We start from the raw sequence: 23,259 nt of genomic DNA on the forward strand, positions 1-23,259 counted from the left end.
ATATATATATATATTTGGGTTGAATGATACTACAAATGTTTGTGAAAAAATATTTTTCATATAAAGAAATATTAAAAAGCTCCCGAAAACTTTAAAGTAAAAATCGTTTTTTTTATAAAGATATTCCGAAATTATTCATATAGTTCGAAATAACTGATAGTGAAAATTAAAGAAAACATGGTAACTTAACATATCTAAAAAGATTCGCGCACGCCCTGCATCTGCCTCATTCTGGAACACCGGTCAGCTGAGGCAAGTTTGAAAATTTTTTGTCTTTAGGAATCTACTGCATCCGTGGATGCTTTGAGTTAAGATTATCCTTAAAATGTTCTACGATCATGAGGTTTACGGAAGGAATTGTTGATTTGTTCTTGAGAAAGCGTTGTATTTGAATATTTAAACCTATGTTTGTGATGGCTTTTATGGTAGCACGAGTTGCGTGCGTCCGACCCCATTACGAGTATGTGTTGCTGTATCTTGTAGGGACGAGATAATTATGCTTGTATTGTAATCACTCATGGCGAGGCCGTAACTTGTTTTAAGGACATCCCTAAATAACATAGAATTGGGGAAATGTATGTAAATGTAAGGTAGTCTCGAGATATCCTTGGGTGCGTGTATTACAGAACTGCCAAACGTCGAGATGGTAGCCATTGGAATGGCTCTAAGGTAAGTATTGCCAGGAAGAGCCAGGCAGGGCCAGTATAGGTGATATTACTTGTTACTCTTGAAACCTCATTTTCCCCACGTCTTTGCTGTACTCTTGTGGTTGGTTTAGCTCCGCGTCTGTACAAGCTTTTTATTGTGGGTCATTGTGTGGAATGCAGTTTTATTATTTAGTATACATCGAGTACGTACCTTATAAGTTTTAGTTATCAGTTATTGAAAAATCGGATTGATGGATGTTTTGAGCCATAATGGAGATGGGTGTAGACTGATAACAATGAGCCATGTGGTCCATAGCGGAAATGAGTAAGTTTGAAATGTTCTCGATTGTTATTGTTCTATAGGTTTATTGCTCTTAGATTGCCACATTTTTTCATGATAAACTCTGTAACTTTAGGTTTATGTTCCATTGTATATCTGATGAGCAGAAGGTTTCCCGAAGAAGCCTAACCACCGGTTTTGGTATTTTTCTAGTGGTTACAGATTGTTGAATGTTATGTTTATTACTGTATATTAAGAATTGCATTGACATTGTTGTAATTAATACCACGCCATAATCATCCGGCTTGTAAAGTTTTTTAGGAAAGTCCTCTATTGAATCTTGTTAAAACCTTCAATGGACAGCGCCTACTTTTGGTTTGGTTTAAAATTAGGCTCCGGGTTTATTTTTACATATTTGGAAATGTATAATTTCTTAAAACTTGAAACTTTAAGGTTTACTCTGGTGAAGCTCAAGTAGGTTATAGCAATATTTCATGACGTTCTAAACATTAAGTTGCCTTGAAATGAATTATAAATCAACTGTAATGAAGATATTTCATGTTTTCTACCCTCTGCCAGGGCTGGAAAATGAAGATGAAGAAAGCATCTGGAAATGGGTGAGCTTGGGGGATAGAAGTGTGCATTTTGTGGAAGGTGGGAATGTGGAAAGGTAGATTAGGGTTTTGAAGTGAGGTGAAAATCGACGTGAGAAAGGATTGTTTAATAAATTTTAGAGAAAATAGTACTTAGTTACTTGCAGGGAAGGTATATACTTCAACTGAAAAATGGTAAGTGATGGGGCAAGAAGGCTTGGTTAACTTAAATGGAATTATTCTTTTGTATGTTAATGGTACGAAAACAAAGGGATTGATGAGGTGAAAAGGAGATAGAACAAGTATTTAGTTGGTATGCTGAATGTTGATTGGTAGATGTGGAGAATTTTGGAAACAAGGTGGGCTAAATGAAAGGCATAGCAAGTGGTTTGGCAAAAAGAATTTGTGAAAGCTAGTCATAGGATAAAGGTCAGCAAAATGGCTTGAGTGGATGGATTTTGTTGAATTTGAGTAACGTTGTGATATTTATATTTATGGACCTTCTTGAGGTGTTTGTTGGCAGAATACCTGTGTAGTGCTATAGTATAAAGGCTAGGGGTACGAAAGTGGATGTTCATGATAGGTGTATAAGTAGATTGTTTAACCAGTAAGTTTTATAGGAGTAGTGGTCAAGAGGTGGATGGTGTGCATAAAATATCAGAATGGGTTGGTACAATCGATGAACTTGTAAAACCATTATTCAGATGTTAACTTTTATCCTCTTGCCTTCATACATTGGTAATGTAGAGGCTCTTCACCAATCCTGACACTTCACAAAGATCTGTACATGTACTGAATATCCTAAATTACAAGTGGTGCACAATTATCCCAATCTTTAAGAAATTCATCTGCAATCCCATCCACTCCAATTGATTTGCTGGTATCACTGCATGTTTAAAACATCAATGAAGTCTGTGAACAGTTCTTTGATAGACATAGGAATAAAACAATGAGAACTTAAGGAATAAAACAGAGAACTTTAACTTATTAAGCAAGAAACTTGACAAAGATATGCGGTACTTTCTGTTACTCGTGTAAAATGTTGCATGCTAGCGGAGAATGGCGAATATAGGGCCCCACACGTTTATAACTCCTGTCCAGTAAAGTTTAGATAGGTAATTAAGTAATGTGTTGCCATACTGCACCTGCTTGTCATGTTGACACTTGGTGAGGTTTTAGCTTTATCATTTAACAAATGATGGCAGTAGTCTTCATGAAACTTTTTGATGTTAGGGAGTCTATAATTATAATTTCCCTGCTTCTGATATAGTGCAGCATGGAAGTTGTTTTGGGATTACATATAATTGTAACATGTACTTCATCTTTGGTTTATGTAATATAGTAAGATGATGCTCCAACAGGGTCCATCACTTGTCTGAAATAGAGCCATAGGTAATAGAAGTAATGATAATGAACATTTTAAATCATTTTTGCAGGTTATGCAGTTGAAGTCTGTCTCAGCACTTGGAGATATGCTGCTGTGGCCACAATATTCAACCAAGGTAATTATATAAACTTTCTTGTTCGTCTTTCAATATTGTATTTGGTACTTTTTATTCCTGACTTTCCTGATGATAATGGAGAGGGTTCGCATTTATTTTGCTGAAACCTGACGAAATTTCTCCTGCCTGTCTGATGTTTCTCTTTAACATGGTTGCATACCCAGAACTCAAATTATTTCATACATCAGTACTCATAAAGCATGTAATGATCTGAACCACCAGTCCTACAATTTGCTTGAATGGCTAAAAAAAAAAAAAAAAAAATCAGATGTTACCAGTCTTACAGGGTATGAAAGGAGAAAGTTGAACTTATGGTTTAATGTGATTTGTAGATGAATGGAATGGATTAAGTGGATGACCAAAGTATGATTATAGTGATAAACTTAAATGTTGTGCAGTAATTGTAGAACTTCCTCTACATAGTACAAGTTGTAGATGAATAGAATATACATGAAATTGCACAGCGTACAGAAGTCAAGAAATGGCAAATTTCGACATGGCCATGTAAGTATAAATTTCTTCAAAAGATGTAATTATGCACCATGACAAATGTGGAAAAGTACTGGGATTCAGTGTGGGCCAGCCTGTGGTTGTATCAGCATGGGTTCAAATGGTGAGCATTGTAGTCTGCCTTCGACCATCCCTTAGGACGTGTGTACATGGTTATGAGATGGTAACGAGTGTACACCACGCCCCTCAATACAAATATTGTAATAAAAATTCTTTAGTGTGGAACTAGATTGTTTTCAGATAGGTGCTTTGTGACAGGCATGCTCAAGTAATATTTTTGTCAATCTTTTTCTCCCACCATGAAAGCCCCTTGTGTTTGGATTGTGGCAGAGTGTTAGAATGGACATGTGTAGCCACATGGCAGAGCCAGCCTCTCCTGCCCCCAATCACCATGCAGTTGCAAAGTTGAATGATGGCTTTAGGCAATTCATTGGATGGATCTTTGATTTCCTCTACTGCATCCCTCATGGTAAGCATCCATTATATTTTGTTTTTGCACTGAGAATACAGTGCATTGGTTGAATGTTGCATACTTCATAAACTGTTCCACTTTACATGTAGAATGTTTCCCTACAAGTAAGGTTTGAACTGGTATGTCATCCTGCTCATTCCTATAGTTTCTTATAGAAACCAGTCATAAGAGGATTGTCTTGTTTTGTTTCAGGAACAGTGAAGCTGTGAAGTTTTTTTTTTTTTTCTCCTTGTACCCTTTTCACATTTAAGACACAAGGTCTTTAAACTCTAGGAACTTTACTCTTTTCTTGTATGTTTTCATTTCAGATAATGTGGTTCTGATTGAGGCAAGTTACTGTCATATCAGTTGCTATAAAAAAAATACCAAAGGAAAGATTTACTCGCTCATTGTTTCTAGCATCTTTTATTTATTTTTTTTTTTTTTTTTTGTGACATGAATTATTATACTTGATAGCCATTTCTCACTTCAGTAAGGTATCCCTGGGAAACTGGCCCGTCCACTCGTGTATATAAATGCCCATTCACCTAAAGGCATATACATGATTGCGCATACATGTAGACGTATACATATACACACGTACATATTCATGCTTGCCTTCATCCATTCCTGACGCTCCCCTACCCCACAGGAAATGGCATCACTGCCCCCTGCTTCAGCAAGATAGCACCAGGAAAATTGACAAAAAAATACCACATTCACATCATCTTTAGAGGTAATGTGATGCACCGGAACTACAGCTCCCTATCCACCCACATCCAGGCCCTACAAAACTTTCCATGGTTTACTCCAGGTGCTTCACATGCTCTGGTTCACTCCATTGATAGCATGTCGACCCCAGTATACCACATTGTTCCAATTCTCTTATTTGTTGCACATATTTTGCCCTCCTGTATGATGAGGCCCCAATTGCTCAAAATCTTTTTCACTCCATTCTTCCATCTCCAGTTTGGTTTCTCACTTTGTGTTCCCTCCACCTCTGACACATTCTCTTCAATCTTTCCTTGCTCATTCTGTGTCCAAACCATTTCAATGCACCCTCTTCTCTCTCAACCACACAGTATTACCACGTCTCTTACCCCCTTCATTACTTACTCGATCAAACAACCTCACACCACATACTGTCCTCAATTCATTTCCAACACAAGCACCCTCCTCCACATAACCCTATCTTTAGCCCATGCCTCGCAACCATATTGTTGGAACTACTATTCCTTCAAACATACCCATTTTTTTTTCCTGAGGAAATGTTCTAGACTTCCACACGTTCAACACTCCCAGAACCTGTCACCCCCTCCCCTACCCTGTGACTTGTTTTGCAGGGTAACACTGGTGTACACCGCTTTCCCCTTAATGCAAATATTGTATTCAAAATTTCTCTACGAGGCTTCATAATTGTGGAACCAGACCGTTTTCAGATAGGAACATTGTAACAAGCACATGCAAGTAATATTTATCGAGTATCTTTTTCTCCCCCCAGTGTAATGGGTTGCTTTACCCTAGCGTGAAAGCCCCTTGTGTTTGGATTGTGGCTGAATGTTATAATGAACATGTGTAACCACATGGCAGAGCCAGCCTCTCGTACCTGCAATCACCATGCAGTTACGAAGTTGAGTGGTGGCTTTAGGCAACTTGTTGGAATAATCGTTAATTTCCACTACTGCATCCCTCTTGGTAAGCATCCATTCCATATGTTGATACACATACCACAATACTGCAAGGAACTATAAAGGAGCTATTTTTGACTTGGTGAAAAATAGTTAGGCAAACATTGAATGTATTTGATTTATTGTAGTCATCCCGATAGTTCTTGCTCAAAATGTCATATCCAGCCCCTGGGTCATGGCATTATTGTTCTAGTATTCCCTAGCCATTCACCCACCAAATTTATGTTTTAGTACTTTTGGTCAGGAGCTGGGGGTATAGCAATACACACACTGAACCATCTGCTATTTCATGTTAGCAAGTATGGGTCATGGTGGTGGTACACCAGTTTTTCTTTAAAGTGGTGGGTCATTCCCTTAGTGACAACTAGTTATACACAGGTAGCAAATAAGTGGTCAATTATTTAATCCCTTAATGTACAGAAGGAAAAAAAATTCCAAGAATTGTTCATGTGAATACAGTACTGGCATTGGTTGTCTGTAACATACTTCATAAGCTTTTCCACATTGCTCTTTTCATATTGCCTTTTGTGCAGTTGCCTCCATACTTCATCTCTCAACATGCAGGAAAACAGTTTGAACAAAAAATATTGGAAGTTGGTATGTATCATTTTGCCCACTGCTCTTGTAAGCAGTCTGAATGTGTCCCTAAAAGTAAGGTTTGAACGAGCATGTCTTCCTGCTCTTTCCTGTAGTTTCTATATAGAAACCAGTCATAAGCTGTGAATTTCCTTACCTCTCTTCTTATACCCTTTTCACATGTAAGACACCCTTTTCACATGTAAGACACATTTTTGAACACCAGAGGAACTTCACTCTTTTTCTTGTATGTTTCATTTCAGATAACGTGGTTCTAATTGAGGCAGGTTACTGCATGTCATATCAGTTGCTTTAAAAAAGATAACCTAAGGAAAGATTTACTTGCCTGTTATGTTTCTAGCATCTTTGAATGTTTTTAGCATTCGTGACTTTTAGATGACTTTTCTTGATAGTCGTTTCCTGCTTCAGTAAGGTAGCCCTGGGAAACTGATGGAGAATGGCCCATCCACTCGTATATATAAATGCCCATACACACGCACATCAGCATATACATAATTATGCATAGGTATTGACGTATACATATACACACGTGCATAGTCATACTTGCGTGCCTTCCATTCCTGAAGCTACCCCACCCCACAGGAAATGGCATCACTACCCCCTGCTTCAGCAAGGTAGCACCAGGAAAATTAACAAAAAATACCACATTCACACACCATCTTTAGAGGTCGTGTAATGCACCAAAACCATAGCTCCCTATCCACATCCAGGCCCCAGAGGACTTTCCATGGTTTACCCCAGACTTCACATGCCATGGTTCAATCCATTGATAGCACATCTACCCCAGTATACAACATTGTTCCAATTTACTCTTTGTATCACACCTTTTACCCTCTTGAATGCTTATGCCATGATCGCTCAAAATCTTTTTCACTTCAGCCTTCTACCTCCAATTTTGCTTCCCCACTTGTTCCCTCCACCTCTGACACATATCTTCTTTGTCGATCTTTCCTCGCTCATTCTTTCAGTGTCCAAACCGTTTCAACACACCCTCTCTTGATCTTTCAACCACACACTTTAATGCCACACATCTCTCTTGGCCCTTTTTATTACTTGATAAAACAACCTCACACCACGTGGATACTGTCCTCAATTCATTTCCAACACATGCACCCTCCACACAACCCTGTATGTAGCCCATGCCGCTTAACCATATAACATTGTAAGTCGATCTTTCTCTACCCCCCAGTGTAACTTTGCTTTACCCAAGCATGAAAACCTCTAGTGTCTCGATTGGTCGAATGCAAGAATGAACATCACATGGCAGAGCCAGCCTATCATTCCCCCAGTCACTATGGTTATGTAGTTGAATGATGGCTTTAGGCAACTCATTGGTTGAATAGTTAATTTCTACTCTACTGCATCCCACTTGGTAAGCATCCATTCTATTATGTTTTTACATTGTGTCCATACAGTATGTTGATTTGATACACATGCCACAATACTGTAAGGAAGTATATAAAGGTGTCTGAGGAAGCCATCCTTAAGTAGCTCCTCAGGTAGAGATTATCTATTCCATTTTGTATATCTATTAGATTGACTTTTAAGATATTTTGAAGATATTTTGCAAGCAAGATCAGATAGATTTACTTAGTCGTAAGACTTTTCTGTTGGGAATCATCGTGGTTTAGTTGCTTTGTTGTATGGTAGTGTATTTATCCTTAACAGGCCTTTTACTCAGATTATAGATTAATGTTTAATGTAGTTTTAATCAATATACTCTTGTTGCAATAGTTTATATTGATTAGGTACTTTGTTGATGTTTTATCAATTCCTGCAGTTTGCATTTGAACCACTGCTGATCAGATGGTACACTTGTGTGTGTCTGTCTTTTGCATAGTGGAAGATTAAGAGTGATCATCTTTCAGACCTTATTGTATGTATGGTCTTCCCAGAAAATCTCGTACATAATCATTTAACTATTTCTTTATAACTGCCATTTTTATGTGAAGATCATTGGCTCATCAGTATATTAAGGATGGGTACCTAGTGTTGTGAATGAAAATTACCAGCTGGTTGTGTATGCTGGCAAAGAACTAGATTAGGAAAACCTAGTTTTAAATAAGACCTTCAGAAGCATACATTAAAGAGTGAAGTAGATGGTAAGTGGGCATTTTTGGATTATATACCAATTGATAGGCATATATGGATACTCTTGGTTATGAATGCAGTAAGGTGGGCAGCTGATTGTATGTTTAGTCACAGGGTGGGAGAAAGTGCTAGTTTGTCAAGGTTTCAGGAATGAAGGAAATTATATGAGTGGCAAGGGAGAGGTTGAAGTGAATGTGCTTAGAAAATGACCTATATGAAGTGGAAGTACTAGAAAAGATTGAGTGAATGATTGCAAAAAAAAGTGAGAGTAAAGGAAGTTTGGGTGAATGATTGAAAAAAAAAAAAGGGAGAAAATGAAGCTGGTATTGGGCAAGCAGTATGATACAAATGGAAGTGGTGCAACCTTGTGCTAGACCAAGTGTGGCATGTAGAAGAGGGGAATGTGAAGATGATAGATTGGGGTGTTTGATGTAATAAGGTGGAAAATTGCCTTGAAAAAGTATATTTAGATGAGATTAAGAAGCGAGTTAAAAAGAAAAGAGAAGTAAAGGTATTACTAACAGGGAATGTGTACACTTGAAAGAAACTGAAAACAGGGCGAGTGAGTGAGCAAGGCTTGGCAAACTTGAGGGAGAACATTCTTTGGATGTTAATAGTACAAGAATAAATGGGATGATCGATGAAGGGAAAAGTGGTAACAAACTGTAATGGAGTGAAGAGATGGGATGAGATTTTCAGGTATTTTGAATGTAAATTAGTAGGTGTGGAAAATTTTTGACAAGGTGGGCCAAATGAGAGGCATAGCAAGTTGTATGGGAAAAGGTGTAGGCAGAATACCTGTATAGTGCCATAGTATAAAGGCTGGGATTACAAGATTGGATGTTCAAAATAGAGGTGTATCTGTATAAGCAGATATTGTAGCTGATGAATATTTTGCAATTTTGATGGTAATGGAAACTGCCCAAGTCTGTTTTATTAACTAGTACATACTTTGTTGGAAACTAGTTTTACAATTATTTTTCCATTCCAGGTCTGGAGCAGTTGTAGTGGAAAGCAGTGTTGCCCAAGGCATTGACCAGTGTTTTTCCCTTGGTAAGTAATGGGACATTTAATGACTACAAAACCTACATTTTGGAAATTTTGTTTGTCAGGTTTTTATATCTCGTCTTCCTGTTGCCTCATACGAAGCAGCAGCACCCCCTGTCCCTACACGTACGCTAGGAAAAGATGAAATTTTTTCAATGTCTAACCATTGTGTAATGCACCAAAACCACAGCTCCCTTTCCACATTCAGGCCCCGCAAAACTTTCCATGGTTTATCTCAAATGCTTTACATTCCTTGATTCAATCCATCAACGGCACGTCGACCTCAGTATGCCACATCGTTCCACTTCACTCTATTCCTTGCATGCCTTTCACCCTCCTTATGTTCAGGCCCCAATTGCTCAGTCTTTTTCACTCCATCCTTCCACCTCCAATTTGGTCTCCCACTTCTCATTCCCTCCACCTCTGACTCTTGTATCCTTGTCACTCTTTTCTCGTTCATTCTCTCTCAGACCAAACCATTTCAATGCACCCTCTTCTGCTCTCTCAACCACACTTTTATTACTGCATCTCTCTTACCCTTTCATTACTTAATTGATCAAACCACCTCACACCACATAATGTCTCATTTCATTTCCAACACACCCACCCTCCTCTGCACAACCTTATCTATAGCCCATGCCTTGCAACCATATAACATGGTTGGAACCACTATTTCTTCAACATATCCATTTTTGCTCCAAAATAATGTTCTCACCTACCATAGTCTTCAATGATCCCAGAACCTTCATCTCCTCCCCCACCCTGTGCTCTCTTCTGCTTCCATGGTTCCTTCTGCTAAATCCACTCCCAGATATCTAAAACACCAATCACTCCAATTTTTCTCCATTCAATTTAATCTCCCAATTTACTTGGCCCTCAACCCTAATGAACCTAATAACCTTGCTTTTACTCTCATTTACTCTAAACCTTCTTTCACACACTGCCACCGTCACCGACTTCTGCAGTTTCGCCTGAATCAGCCACCAGCACTATCATCAGCAAACAACTGACTCGCTTACCAAGCCCTTTCATCCACAACAGACTGCATACTTGCCCCTCTCCAAAACTCTTGCATTCACCTCCCTTACAACCCCATCCTTAAACAAATTAAGCAACCATGGAGACATCACGCACCCCTTCCGCAAACTGACATTCACTGACAACCAATCACTTTCCTCTCTTCCTACTCGTACACATGCTTTACATCCTAGATAAAAACCTTTCTCTGCTTCTAGCCACTTGCCTCCCACACCACATACTCTTTATACCTTCCATAGAGCATCTCTATCAACTTTTATCATATACCTTCTCCAGATCCATAAATGCTACATACAAACCCATCTGTATTTCTAAGTATTTCTTGCATATATTCAGATCAAACACCTGATCTGCACATCCTCTACCACTTCTGAAACCACACTGCTCTACCCCAATCTGATGCTCTGTACATGCCTTTACCCTCTCAATTGATATCCTCCCATGTGATTTCCCTGGAATACTAGACAAACTTATACCTCTGTAATGTGAACACTCTCCTTTATCCCCTTTCCGTTTGTTCATTGGCACTATGCATGCATTCTGCCAATCATCTAGCACTTCATTATAACCCATACACACATTGAATATCCTTACAGTGGCATAATGCATGCATTCTGCCAATCCTCAGGCACTTCACCATGACCCATACATACATTGAATATCCTTACCAACCAGTCAACAAGTCACCCCCATTTTTTATAAATTCCACTGCCATGTCATCTAAACCTGCTGCCTTGCCTGCTTTCATCTTCTGCAAAGCTTTCACTACCTCTTCTCTGTTTACCAAACCATTCTCCCTGACCCTCTCGCTTTGCCCACCACCTCAACCAAAACACCCTATATCTACCAATCTTCAAACATATTCAACAGACCTTCAAAATACTCCATCTCGCTTCACCACCACCTTGTTACCTCCCTGTTATCCCCCTTCATGAATGTTCCAATTTATCTTGTCTTATGCACTTCACCTCATTCCAAAACTTTTTTCTTCCTAAAGTTTAATAATGAAATTTAATATTCTCTCACCAACTCGCATTTGCCCCCCTTTTCACCTCTTGCTTGCACCTTTCTCTTGACCTGCCTCTTTCTTTTATACATCCCCCAGTCATTCCCATTACTTCCCTGCAAAAATCTTCCAAATGCCTCTCTCACTATAAAAGTTTTGCTTTATCCCACCACTCACTACCCTTCCTAATCTGCCAACAATTCTCATGCCACAGGCATCTTTTGTGCAAGCCATCACTGCTTCCCTTAATACATTCCATTCCTCCCCCACTTTCCTTACATCATTTGCTGTCACTAATTCTATTCTGCAGTCAATCTCCTGGTACTACTTCACACAAGTCTTAAGCTCGCTTACTCTCACCACTCGCTTCACCCCAACATTCTTTTCTAAAAACCTCTACAGATTTTCACCTTTGCCTCCATAAGATAATGATCAGACATCCCTCCAGTTGCACCTCAGCACATTAATATCCAAAAGTCTTTCACGCGCCTATGATTAGCACAGTACGATAACATTCTATGGTCATATCTCATACTTGCATAGGTATACTTGTGTATATCTTTTTAAACCAGGTATTCCCAATCGCCAATCCTTTTTCAGCACAAATCTACAAGCTCTTCACCATTTCCATTTACAACATTGAACATCCCATGTATGCCAATTATACCCTCAACTGCCACATTATTCACCTTTGCTTTCAAATTACCCATCACTATAACCGAGTCATGTGCATCAAAGATTTATCAAGTTGTATATCTGATGGGCATAACCTTCCCCAAAGAAGCCTAATCTTGCTATTTTTGGCATTCTAAAGTGGTTATTGGTAGTGGAATAGGAGTTATAATACTTACTGTATTGAAATTTCATTGACATGGTTTTGTTGTGGAAAATACCACATGACTTAAGGTAAATCATCCAATTTGCCAGATTTTTAGAAAAATCATATTCTTAGAACCTTTTACTAGAGACCAGTGTTTAGATAATCTTTCCCAAACATGTTAGTTGTATTTTTAGATATTTAGGTCAAGAGAAAGGTGCAAGAGGTGAAAAAGAGGGCAAATGAGAGTTGGGGTGAGAGAGTATCATTAAATTTTAGGGAGAATAAAAAGATGTTCTGGAAAGAGGTAAATAAAGTGCGTAAGACAAGGGAGAAAATGGGAACTTCAGTGAAGGGCGCAAATGGGGAGGTGATAACAAGTAGTGGTGATGTGAGGAGATGGAGCGAGTATTTTGAAGGTTTGTTGAATGTGTTTGATGATAGAGTGGCAGATATAGGGTGTTTTGGTCGAGGTGGTGTGCGAAGTGAGAGGGTTAGGGAATATGATTTGGTAAACAGAGAAGAGGTAGTAAAAGCTTTGCAGAAGATTAAAGCCGGCAAGGCAGCAGGTTTGGATGGTATTGCAGTGGAATTTATTAAAAAAGGGGGTGACTGTATTATTGACTGGTTGGTAAGGTTATTTAATGTATGTATGACTCATGGTGAGGTGCCTGAGGATTGGCGGAATGCGTGCATAGTGCCTTTGTACAAAGGCAAAGGGGATAAGAGTGAGTGCTCAAATTACAGAGGTATAAGTTTGTTGAGTATTCCTGGTAAATTATATGGGAGGGTATTGATTGAGAGGGTGAAGGCATGTACAGAGCATCAGATTGGGGAGGAGCAGTGTGGTTTCAGAAGTGGTAGAGGATGTGTGGATCAGATGTTTGCTTTGAAGAATGTATGTGAGAAATACTTAGAAAAGCAAATGGATTTGTATGTAGCATTTATGGATCTGGTTTCAGAAGTGGTAGAGGATGTGTGGATCAGGTGTTTGCTTTGAAGAATGTATGTGAGAAATACTTAGAAAAGCAAATGGATTTGTATGTAGCATTTATGGATCTGGAGAAGGCATATGATAGAGTTGATAGAGATGCTCTGTGGAAGGTATTAAGAATATATGGTGTGGGAGGAAAGTTGTTAGAAGCAGTGAAAAGTTTTTATCGAGGATGTAAGGCATGTGTACGTGTAGGAAGAGAGGAAAGTGATTGGTTCTCAGTGAATGTAGGTCTGCGGCAGGGGTGTGTGATGTCTCCATGGTTGTTTAATTTGTTTATGGATGGGGTTGTTAGGGAGGTAAATGCAAGAGTTTTGGAAAGAGGGGCAAGTATGAAGTCTGTTGGGGATGAGAGAGCTTGGGAAGTGAGTCAGTTGTTGTTCGCTGATGATACAGCGCTGGTGGCTGATTCATGTGAGAAACTGCAGAAGCTGGTGACTGAGTTTGGTAAAGTGTGTGGAAGAAGAAAGTTAAGAGTAAATGTGAATAAGAGCAAGGTTATTAGATACAGTAGGGTTGAGGGTCAAGTCAATTGGGAGGTGAGTTTGAATGGAGAAAAACTGGAGGAAGTGAAGTGTTTTAGATATCTGGGAGTGGATCTGGCAGCGGATGGAACCATGGAAGCAGAAGTGGATCATAGGGTGGGGGAGAAAATCCTTGGAGCCTTGAAGAATGTGTGGAAGTCGAGAACATTATCTCGGAAAGCAAAAATGGGTATGTTTGAAGGAATAGTGGTTCCAACAATGTTGTATGGTTGCGAGGCGTGGGCTATGGATAGAGTTGAGCGCAGGAGGATGGATGTGCTGGAAATGAGACAATGTGTGGTGTGAGGTGGTTTGATCGAGTAAGTAACGTAAGGGTAAGAGAGATGTGTGGAAATAAAAAGAGCGTGGTTGAGAGAGCAGAAGGTGTTTTGAAATGGTTTGGGCACATGGAGAGAATGAGTGAGGAAAGATGGACCAAGAGGATATGTGTGTCGGAGATGGAGGGAACGAGGAGAAATGGGAGACCAAATTGGAGGTGGAAAGATGGAGTGAAAAAGATTTTGTGTGATCGGGGCCTGAACATGCAGGAGGGTAAGGAATAGAGTGAATTGGAACGATGTGGTATACTGGGGTTGACATGCTGTCAGTGGATTGAATCAAGGCATGTGAAGCGTCAGGGGCAAACCATGGAAAGCTGTGTAGGTATGTATATTTGTGTGTGTGGACGTATGTATATACATGTGTATGGGGGTGGGTTGGGCCATTTCTTTCGTCTGTTTCCTTTCGCTGCCTTGCAAACGCGGGAGACAGCGACAAAGCAAAAAAAAAAAATCCATATGTTTTGGAACTGAATTATCAAATTTCTCAACTGATCAATATATTTATCTTTAAGGGTTATTCTCAGTGGTGTAGCACAAGTAGATTAAAGCAATATATGATGATCTTAAAGAGCTTGATTATGGAGATGAAAGCTTCTTATCTTGGAGAACTGAGTTGTTATAATCATAACACTTGAGAATGTATTGAGGATAGTATTTCATTTTACTCCCCTATCTTTGCTAGGACTGTGAAATGAAGATGAGATGCCTAGAACCTAGGAAGAAAGGATCTGGAAATGGGTAAGTTTAGAGCACGAACTTGTATGGTGAGGTACAATATATGTGAAAGATTACAGTGCTGATACAATTGGAATAGATGTTTCATTAAGGTTAAAACACCATCCTCAGCATTTTTATCAAACATGTCATCTGGTGTCTCTAGATTCATGAATGCCATATTCAAGTCCTTTTGTTTTTCCAAGGATTGAAGTCTTCAAAGCAAAGACCTGATCCACACACCGTTTACTCAAATATGTGCATGCCAGTTCCCTGTCATTGCTTTCCTTTGCAACTGATTTAGGCATCCAACAAACATTTCTCTTGATTTAAACACTGCCATACGTCTCCCTTACCATTCGACATTTCATCAATCCTCAGGCTCCTTATCAAGAGCCATACGTACACTGAAACTTGACGAACCAGTTGGTAGCCTAATTATCCCCTTTTATAAGAGATTCAACTAGTCTCATACATTACAATTGCTTTTCTGCAATTTAGCTTTAGATAGATTTTCACAAATCTTCAGACAACTTTTCATGATTCTTCATAAGTACTTGCCACATGTGAAACCACACATTGTTGTACAACACAGGAAATACATGGGAAGAAGTTTTCTTTATCCTAATAATGAAGTATATGTAGCATTTATGAATATGGAGAGGGCATATGAAAGTGTTGATAGAGGTGCTTTGTGGAAGGTTTTAAGGGGAAATGGTGTGGGAGGTAAATTTCAAGAAGTGGGGAAGTTTTTACCAAGGATGTAAGGCATGTGTAGGAGTAGGGAGAGGGTCGTGATTGGTTCTCAGTGAATGTCAGTTTGTGGCAGGTGTGTGATGTCTGATGGTTTAATTTTTTTGCGGATGGTATGGTTAAGGGGGTAAATGCAAGGTTTGGGGAGGGGCAAATATGCAGTCTGTTATGGATGAGAGTGAGTGGGAAGTGTCAGTTGTTCACCAGTGTTACAGGTCTAGTGGCTAATTCAAGCGAGAAATTGCAGAGGATGTTGACCGAGTTTTAGAAAAGTGTGAAAGAAAATGTTGAGAGTAAATGTGAATAAGAGCAAGTTTATTAGGTTCAGTATTTTGAGGGACAAGTTAATTGGGAGGTAAGTTTGAATGGAGGAAAATTGGAAGTGAAATGTTGTAGATATCTAGGATTGGACTTAGCAGTGGGTGGAACCGTGGAAGCAGAAACGAGTCTTGGGGTTGGGGAGGGGTCAAAGGTTCTGGGAGTGATGAAAAATGTGTGGAAGGTGAGAATGTTATCTCAAAGAGCAAAAGTCGCTATGTTGGAAGGAGAAAGTTCCTAAACTGTTGTATGGTTGCAAGGCATGAGCTTTAGATAGGGTTGTACGCAGGTGGATGAATGTGTTGGAAGTGAAAGGCTGTGAGGTGGTTTGATGAATTTGTCATGAAAGGGTAAGAGAGAAGTGTGGAAATAAAACATGGTTGAGAGAGCAGAAGAGGGTGTTTTGAAATTGAAATGGTTTGGACATATGGAGGTGAGGAAAGATCGTCAAAGAGGATGTGTTAGAGGTGAAAGGAACAAGAAGCATGAGACCTAATTGGAGGTGGAAGGATGGAGTGAAAAAAATTTTGAAAGATCGGGCCCTGAACATACATGAGGGTGAGAGGCGTGCAAGGAATAGAGTGAATTGGAACGATGTGGTATACCGGGGTTGACGCACTGGCAGTGGACTGAACCAGGGCATGTGAAGTGTCTTGGGTGAACCATGGAAAGGTCTTTGGGACTTGGATGTGGATAGGGAACTGATTTCAGTGCATTATATGACAGCTAGAGACCGAGTTTGAATGAATGTGGCCTTTTTTTTTGCCTTTTCCTGGCACTACCTCACAGAAGTGGAGGTTAGCACTGAAGGCAAACAAGTATGAATATGTACATGTGTATATGTGTTATGTATGTGTGTGGGCATTTATGTACATTTATGTTTGTGAGTGGATGGGCCGTTGTTCATTGTTTCCTGGCGAGAAAATTTGTGAAAGTTTCCATTCAAAGTTTTGATGATTGACTTCAGTATTTAGGTGTTAGTAATTGCTTGTGTATTCTGCATTTACTAAGCTCTTCACAGCTTATTTAAATGGTATTATAGTTGATGGTAATGATTAAAAATTATTGCAGGATTTTTTTCTCAATGATTACTCCAAACTGCTTGTTTGTGTGTATTTTTTGATGAATATCTTGCGATTTTGATTTTAATGAAAACTTTGACTAAAGTCTGATTTATTATGTAGTGCATACTTTATTGGAAACTAGTATTACGATTATTTATTTATTTTTTCCATCCCCCCTTCCAGGTCTAGAGCAGAAGTTGCAGTGGAATCATCTTTGTTGCCAGGTATAGTGTATTATTCTTAGCGCGCCCCCCCCCCCCCCCCCCCCCCCCCTCTTTTTTTTTTTTTTTTTTTTTTTTTTTTTTTTTTTCAGATTATAGATTAACTTTTCTAAAAGGGGAAACAGGAGTAAGTAAAGGAAGGAGGTAAATAAAGTGCATAAGACAAGGGAACAAATGGGAACTTCAGTGAAGGGAGCTAATGGGGAGGTGATAAGTAGTGATATGAGGAGATGCAGTGAGTATTTTGAAGGTTTGTTGAATGTGTTTGATGATAGGGTGACAGATATAGGGTATTTTGGCTGAGGTGGTGTGCAAAGTGAAAGGGTTAGGGACAATTTGGTAAACAGAGAAGAGGTCGTAAAAGCTTTGCAGAAGATGAAAGCCGGCAAGGCAACGGGTTTGGATGGTATTGCAGTGGAATTTATTAAAAAAGGGGATGACTGTATTGTTGACTGGTTGGTAAGGTTATTTAATGCATGTATGACTCATGGTGAGGTGCTTGAGGATTGGCGAAATGCGTGCATAGTGCCATTGTACAGAGGCAAAGGGGATAAAAGTGAGTGCTCAAATTATAGAGGTGTAAGTTTGAGTATTCCTGGGAAATTGTATGGGAGGGTATTGATTGAGAGGGTGAAGGCATGTACAGAGCATCAGATTGGGGAAGAGCAGTGTGGTTTCAGAAGTGGTAGAGGATGTGTGGATCAGGTGCTTGCTTTGAAGAATGTGTGTGAGAAATACTTAGAAAAGCAAATGGAATAGTATGTAGCATTTATGGGTCTGGAGAAGGCATATGATAAGAGTTGATAGAGATGCTCTGTGGAAGGTATTAAGAATAATGTGGTGTGGGAGTTAAGTTGTTAGAAGCAGTGAAAAGTTTTTATTTAGGATGTAAGGTATGTGTAGGTGTAGGAAGAGAGGAAAGTGATTGGTTCTCAGTGGATGTAGGTTTGCAGCAGGGGCGTGTGATGTCTCCAGTGCTGTTTAATTTGTTTATGGATGGAGTTATTAGGGAGGTGAATGCAAGAGGGGCAAGTATGCAGTCTGTTGTGGATGAGAGAGCTAGGGAAGTGAGTCAGTTGTTGTTCGCTGATGATAGTGATGTTGGCTGATTCATGAGAAGCTGCAGAAGCTGGTGACTGAGTTTGGTAAAGTGTGTGAAAGAAGAAAGCTGAGAGTAAATGTGAATAAGAGCACGGTTATTAGGTACAGTAGGGTTGAGGGACATGTCAACTGGGAGGTAAGTTTGGAGAAAAACTGGAGGAAGTGAAGTGTTTTAGAAATCTGGAAGTGGATTTAGCAGCGGATGGAACCATGGAAGCGGAAGTGAATCATAGGGAGGGGGAGGTGGCGAAAGTTCTGGGAGCCTTGAAGAATGTGTGGAAGTCTAGAACATTATCTTGGAAAGCAAAAATGGGTATGTTTGAAGGAATAGTGGTTCCAACAATGTTATGGTTGCGAGGTGTGGTCTATGGATAGAGTTGTGCAGAGGAGGGTGGGCATTTGTGTACACGAGTTGATGGGCCATTCTTTGTATGTTTCCTGGCGCTACCTTGTTGATGTAGGAAACTGAAATTGAGTATGAGTAGGAGGTATATTTGAAATGACATTGATGATCGATGTGGTTTGCATAATTGGATTGAGCAGGCCAACCAATGTGTGAAGTGGTTTGGGCATGTAGAGAGGTTGTGAAGAGTGGTCAGAGAGGGTATGTCTCAGAAGTGGAGGAGAAGGTTAAAAGTGAGAACAAGGTGAATATGAAGGGTTAAGTCGAAGGAGCTCTAAGGTAGTTTTGGCCCAAACATTCAGGAGAGCAAGTGTATGTGGAAGTGCCCAAATCATATGAAGTGGAAAGGCTGAATTGTGGATTAGTACAAGAAGCCTATCTGTTGTCAGATTATTACGTTTTACATAATAGATGGTATGATACACTGCCTGCTCACTTGCTTTGTCTGCAGTAGTTAGTGACCTCTTTCATACATAAGGGCCCCGGGGTAGCAAGGTTTAGTTTCATGTTCATTCACGATTTAATATTGTAGTATTTGTTTTTCATTGAGCTTATGATCCAATTTAGGAAAAAGATATTGGATATGGTTTTAACCTGAAATTTCTTTCACGTATATTCCAATTCTCACGAACTTTTTGATAGACTAGGTGTTCTGTGAAGTTTTATTATTTGTTGTAATTTGTAAAATTTTTGCATCATTTGTTCATGGTCGATATGAGTGGGCAGCCATTGAATTTTTGTTGTAACATTTCTGTTGTATAGGTTGTGAAGCTGATGAAATTTTATTGGCTAGAGTCGCTGAAACAAATTTGATGAAAAGCGCATCTGAAATGTTACTTAAGTATACTTAAGGATGTTTTTGATTATTTTATTTAGAATTTCTTTTACAGGCAAAGTTGGACAAGATGTAATTGCTTCGTTGTGCACTTTTTGGCCTATTGGGTAAGAAAGATTTTTTCATAATCTTTGAAATGTTTATTTTGAGATTATTTTGCTCATTAGGTGGTTAATATACTCTCTCAACCAATCATCTGCCATGTAGTACATTACCATACAATCCTAATGCATCTCATTTGTTTGTGATTGATATGAGTGGGCAGCCATTGAATTTTTATGTTAGCATATCTGTTGTATAGGTTGTGCAGGTGATGAAACCCTTTACAAGGCTAGAGTCGCTGAAAGAAATTTGATGATAAGCAGATCTGAAATGTGTTACTTAAGTAATTAAGGCTGTTTTTGAATATCTATTTTATTTAGAATTTCTTTTACAGGCAAATTTGGACAAGATGTAATTGCTTCGTTGTGCGCTTTTTGGCCTATTGGGTAAGAGATTTGTACACAATTGAAATATTTTTTGAGATTATTTTGCTCGTTAGGTGGTTAATATACTGTCTCAACCAATCATCTGCCATGTAGTACATTACCATACAATCCTAATGTCATTGCACTTAATCTGTGAAGTGCTCATGATGCCAAGTCTCTGTGTTCATCTGTACATGTTAGTAGTCCTCCTCTTCCCCTTGTACTTTAAAGTTAGCTATACATTTTCTCCACAACCTTTATTATGTATCTTGCCTTTTTTTTTTTTTCCAAAAGAGGGAACAGAGAAGGGGCCCAGGTGAGGATATTCCCTCAAGGGCCTAGTCCTCTGTTCTCAACGCTACCTCGCTAATGCGGGAAATGGCGAATAGTATGAAAAAGAAGAAAAGCCTAACCAAACCATTAATTGGCCATCAAGTTTGAGTGCATTATTTTATTTCACGTTTAGGGTGATTTTTGTATAGTGAAATTTAGAAGCATGGATATGAGTGGGGATTAAGCCTCTTGATATTACTGCACCAAACGTCAATTTTTGAAAGAAACGAGGGTTGTTTAAGAGCAGTTGAGCTAACATCTAGTCCAGTCCCAGGGCCCTAAAACTTGTTCAAGGTTCTCCCCATTCAAACTTTTTTTTGTAAACCATTGTATTTATATGAATGATTTAGCCAAATTGATGGCATTTGTGTAGTACACTACTAGAAATATCTTTGAGTTATGGCGTAGCCCCATTAAAGTTTTGCTGCTTCACTTCAAAGTTCTGGTAAACTTTACCTGTAGTCCCTTGTATAGTTAAAAAGAGTAAGGTTTGTTTGAGTGCATGTAATAATCACTATATAAATTTACTCGTATAGAGTCCTGTTTCTTGAATTTTCATGCAAATCTATAAACTGTATGAAGATGTTAGAAGTATTATGATTAACTTACCTACATCGAATTGATCATACAAATCTATAAACAGTATGAAGATTTTAGAAGTATTATGATGACTTGATTTCCTTACCTATATTGAGTTTAATGAAAACAAAAGTTTCTGATGAACTTATGAGTATAGTCTGGTTTCAGTTTGCTTACTTCGAAAATTAACCCCCTCCTGTCTTCATTTTCAGGTTTGTGATAATGGTAGGAAATATGAGCTACAAATGGATTTTTGAAATACAATTGCTGGTACTGGCTTGTACTTTGCAGATGAATGAATTGGACTATATAGCATGGAAAGGTAAATTGTCAACCATTGTTAGTGGTATATTCTTTCTATGAATGCAGTTTATAGATGCCAGATTTTAGTGGTTTTTTTTTTTTTTTTTTTTTTTTTTTTTTTTTTTTTTTTTTTTTTTATACTTTGTCGCTGTCTCCCGCGTTTGCGAGATTTTAGTGGTATGATAAGGATTTTACTTTGTCAGAAATCGTCCATGGCACTTGCGCGCAAACCTCAGATTTGTTTTTACTGCCATGTGGAGAATGTATAAATGTGCCAGAATAACTTTTATTGTCCCCCTTGAGAAACTCTTGTCTTTTGGGCTCCCACAGCAAAACACATTCTACTGTAATCTGACTAGTAAACTTGTGTACATCACCCAGCTCAAACATAAGTAGAGGACTTGCAACATTTGTTGATGGAATTTTTGATACTTTCCATTTAAAAACCAGAAAGCCTCTTGATATTACTGCACCAAACATCAGTTTTTGAAAGAAACAAGGGTTGTTTAAGAGCTGATAGGTCCTCCAGAAGATCCTCTTAAATTTTCTTTAAGGTGTTAGTGAATTATGCATTGTGCTTGATTCTGTGGCAGTGTTTATTTTGTTTGTGTTGGGTAAGGAAGAGAGGAAAGCATGGTGAATGCAAGTTTTGGAGAGGTGCAAGTATGCAGTCTGTTGTGGATGAGAGGGCTTGGGAAGTGAATCGGTTATCTGTTGATACAACGGTGGTGGCCGGTTCGGGTGAGAAACTGCGGAAGCTGGTGACTGAGTTAGGTAAAGTGTATGAAAGAAGAGAGCAGAGTAAATGTGAATTAAGAGCAAGATTTTGGTTCATTAGGGTTGAGGGACAAGTTAATTGGGATGCAAGTTTGAATGGAGAAAAACTGGAGGAAGTACAATAATAAAGGTACTTAGCGAGGTAGCGCAAGGAAACTGACAAAAGAATGGCCCAACCCACCCGCATACACATGTGTAAGGAGGGTTTATAACAAGAAATTATGGGTAACAGATGCATAGGGAGTGTTTTGAGAGATGGTGGTAGAGGTGACAAGAAGTGGTTATCTCCTCTTTATCTTCCCATGTCCAAACTATTTCAGCATAGGACCTGAGCTCTTGTCTTTTTACTACTGCAGGAATCTTTCTCATTTGTCTTGCAATCTTATTACTACTACTGGACATTTTCCATATCATTTACATGATCCAATCCCTCAGTTTTGTCTAGGGCCCAACCTTCCGTCCATACATCACCGTCTGGACTACTGTAATTGATTTAATGTACTAAAGCATTTTTGTTTCGATATTTAATGAATCACTTCACTGAATTTTAAGGATGTTTATTCCATTTGACTGATATGAATTTTCTTTTCATGTAGGTGCTCAGGCTTGCTGTAAGACGGAAAATGAAATGGTAAGTCAGTGTGTTGGTTTTTTTTTTTTTTTTTTTCACTATATATAAATAATGATGATTAAACCATCTTTCGGCTGAAACTTGATGCCAACCTGTTAACTGAGGTTCATGTTAGCAGTTTCTTCCACTGGTGTTATAACTGTAGTTTAAAGGAACTTAATGTTTCAGGCATGGCAACCAGTGTACTTGAAGATTCCAAATATTTGTTCCCATGCTGGAGACAACGATGCAAGACTGGTTCTCTCATCTACTCGAGTCTGATCCACTGTAAAAATTAAAAAGCTTAAACATGTTAATAAAGAATTTTGTTCTAAATGTTTTATATTTTCTTAGTCTTAATAAATAGAAGAAATGATCTTTTCTTATTACTCCAAGATTACTCGATTATAGGTAATTTAATAACATGAAAATCGAGATTATGCCAGCTTTTTCAGGTATATCACGATTTATATGAGTATATGGTCGCTAAAAGAAGTGAACAAGAAGCGGGACCAAATTGAAGTGAGAAAGAATTTGAGCGATAGGAGCCTGGACATATTAGGAGGGTGAGAAGCATGCCAGAAGTGAATTGGAACTGGTGTATCTGGGTCGACATACTGTTAATAGACAACCATGGCATGTGAACCGTCTGGGA

The 23,259-nt window shown here is 38.8% G+C and overlaps 1 protein-coding gene across 10 annotated transcripts; it reads left to right on the forward strand.

Moving 5' to 3' along the window:
- The first annotated feature begins 217 nt into the window (after nucleotides 1–217).
- On the forward strand, nucleotides 218–22,980 carry LOC139747247 (uncharacterized). Of its 10 annotated transcripts, XM_071659313.1 has the most exons (12): nucleotides 219–252; nucleotides 2,957–3,022; nucleotides 3,839–4,001; nucleotides 5,485–5,678; nucleotides 7,458–7,640; nucleotides 9,351–9,412; nucleotides 14,809–14,864; nucleotides 17,159–17,199; nucleotides 19,972–20,023; nucleotides 21,127–21,236; nucleotides 22,591–22,625; nucleotides 22,794–22,980. In XM_071659313.1, exons 7-12 carry the CDS (start codon nucleotides 14,818–14,820, stop codon nucleotides 22,884–22,886), a joined length of 378 nt encoding a protein of 125 aa, XP_071515414.1. In that variant the 5' UTR covers nucleotides 219–252; nucleotides 2,957–3,022; nucleotides 3,839–4,001; nucleotides 5,485–5,678; nucleotides 7,458–7,640; nucleotides 9,351–9,412; nucleotides 14,809–14,817; the 3' UTR covers nucleotides 22,887–22,980. The 10 variants fall into 10 exon arrangements, with proteins under 10 accessions (XP_071515417.1, XP_071515419.1, XP_071515414.1 ...); XM_071659316.1 differs by lacking the exon at nucleotides 7,458–7,640 and having other exon boundaries at nucleotides 218–252; XM_071659314.1 differs by lacking the exon at nucleotides 5,485–5,678.
- Nucleotides 22,981–23,259: the final 279 nt, after the last annotated feature.

This window comes from Panulirus ornatus, chromosome 68, assembly GCF_036320965.1.
Source record: "Panulirus ornatus isolate Po-2019 chromosome 68, ASM3632096v1, whole genome shotgun sequence".
Classification (NCBI taxonomy): domain Eukaryota; kingdom Metazoa; phylum Arthropoda; class Malacostraca; order Decapoda; family Palinuridae; genus Panulirus; species Panulirus ornatus.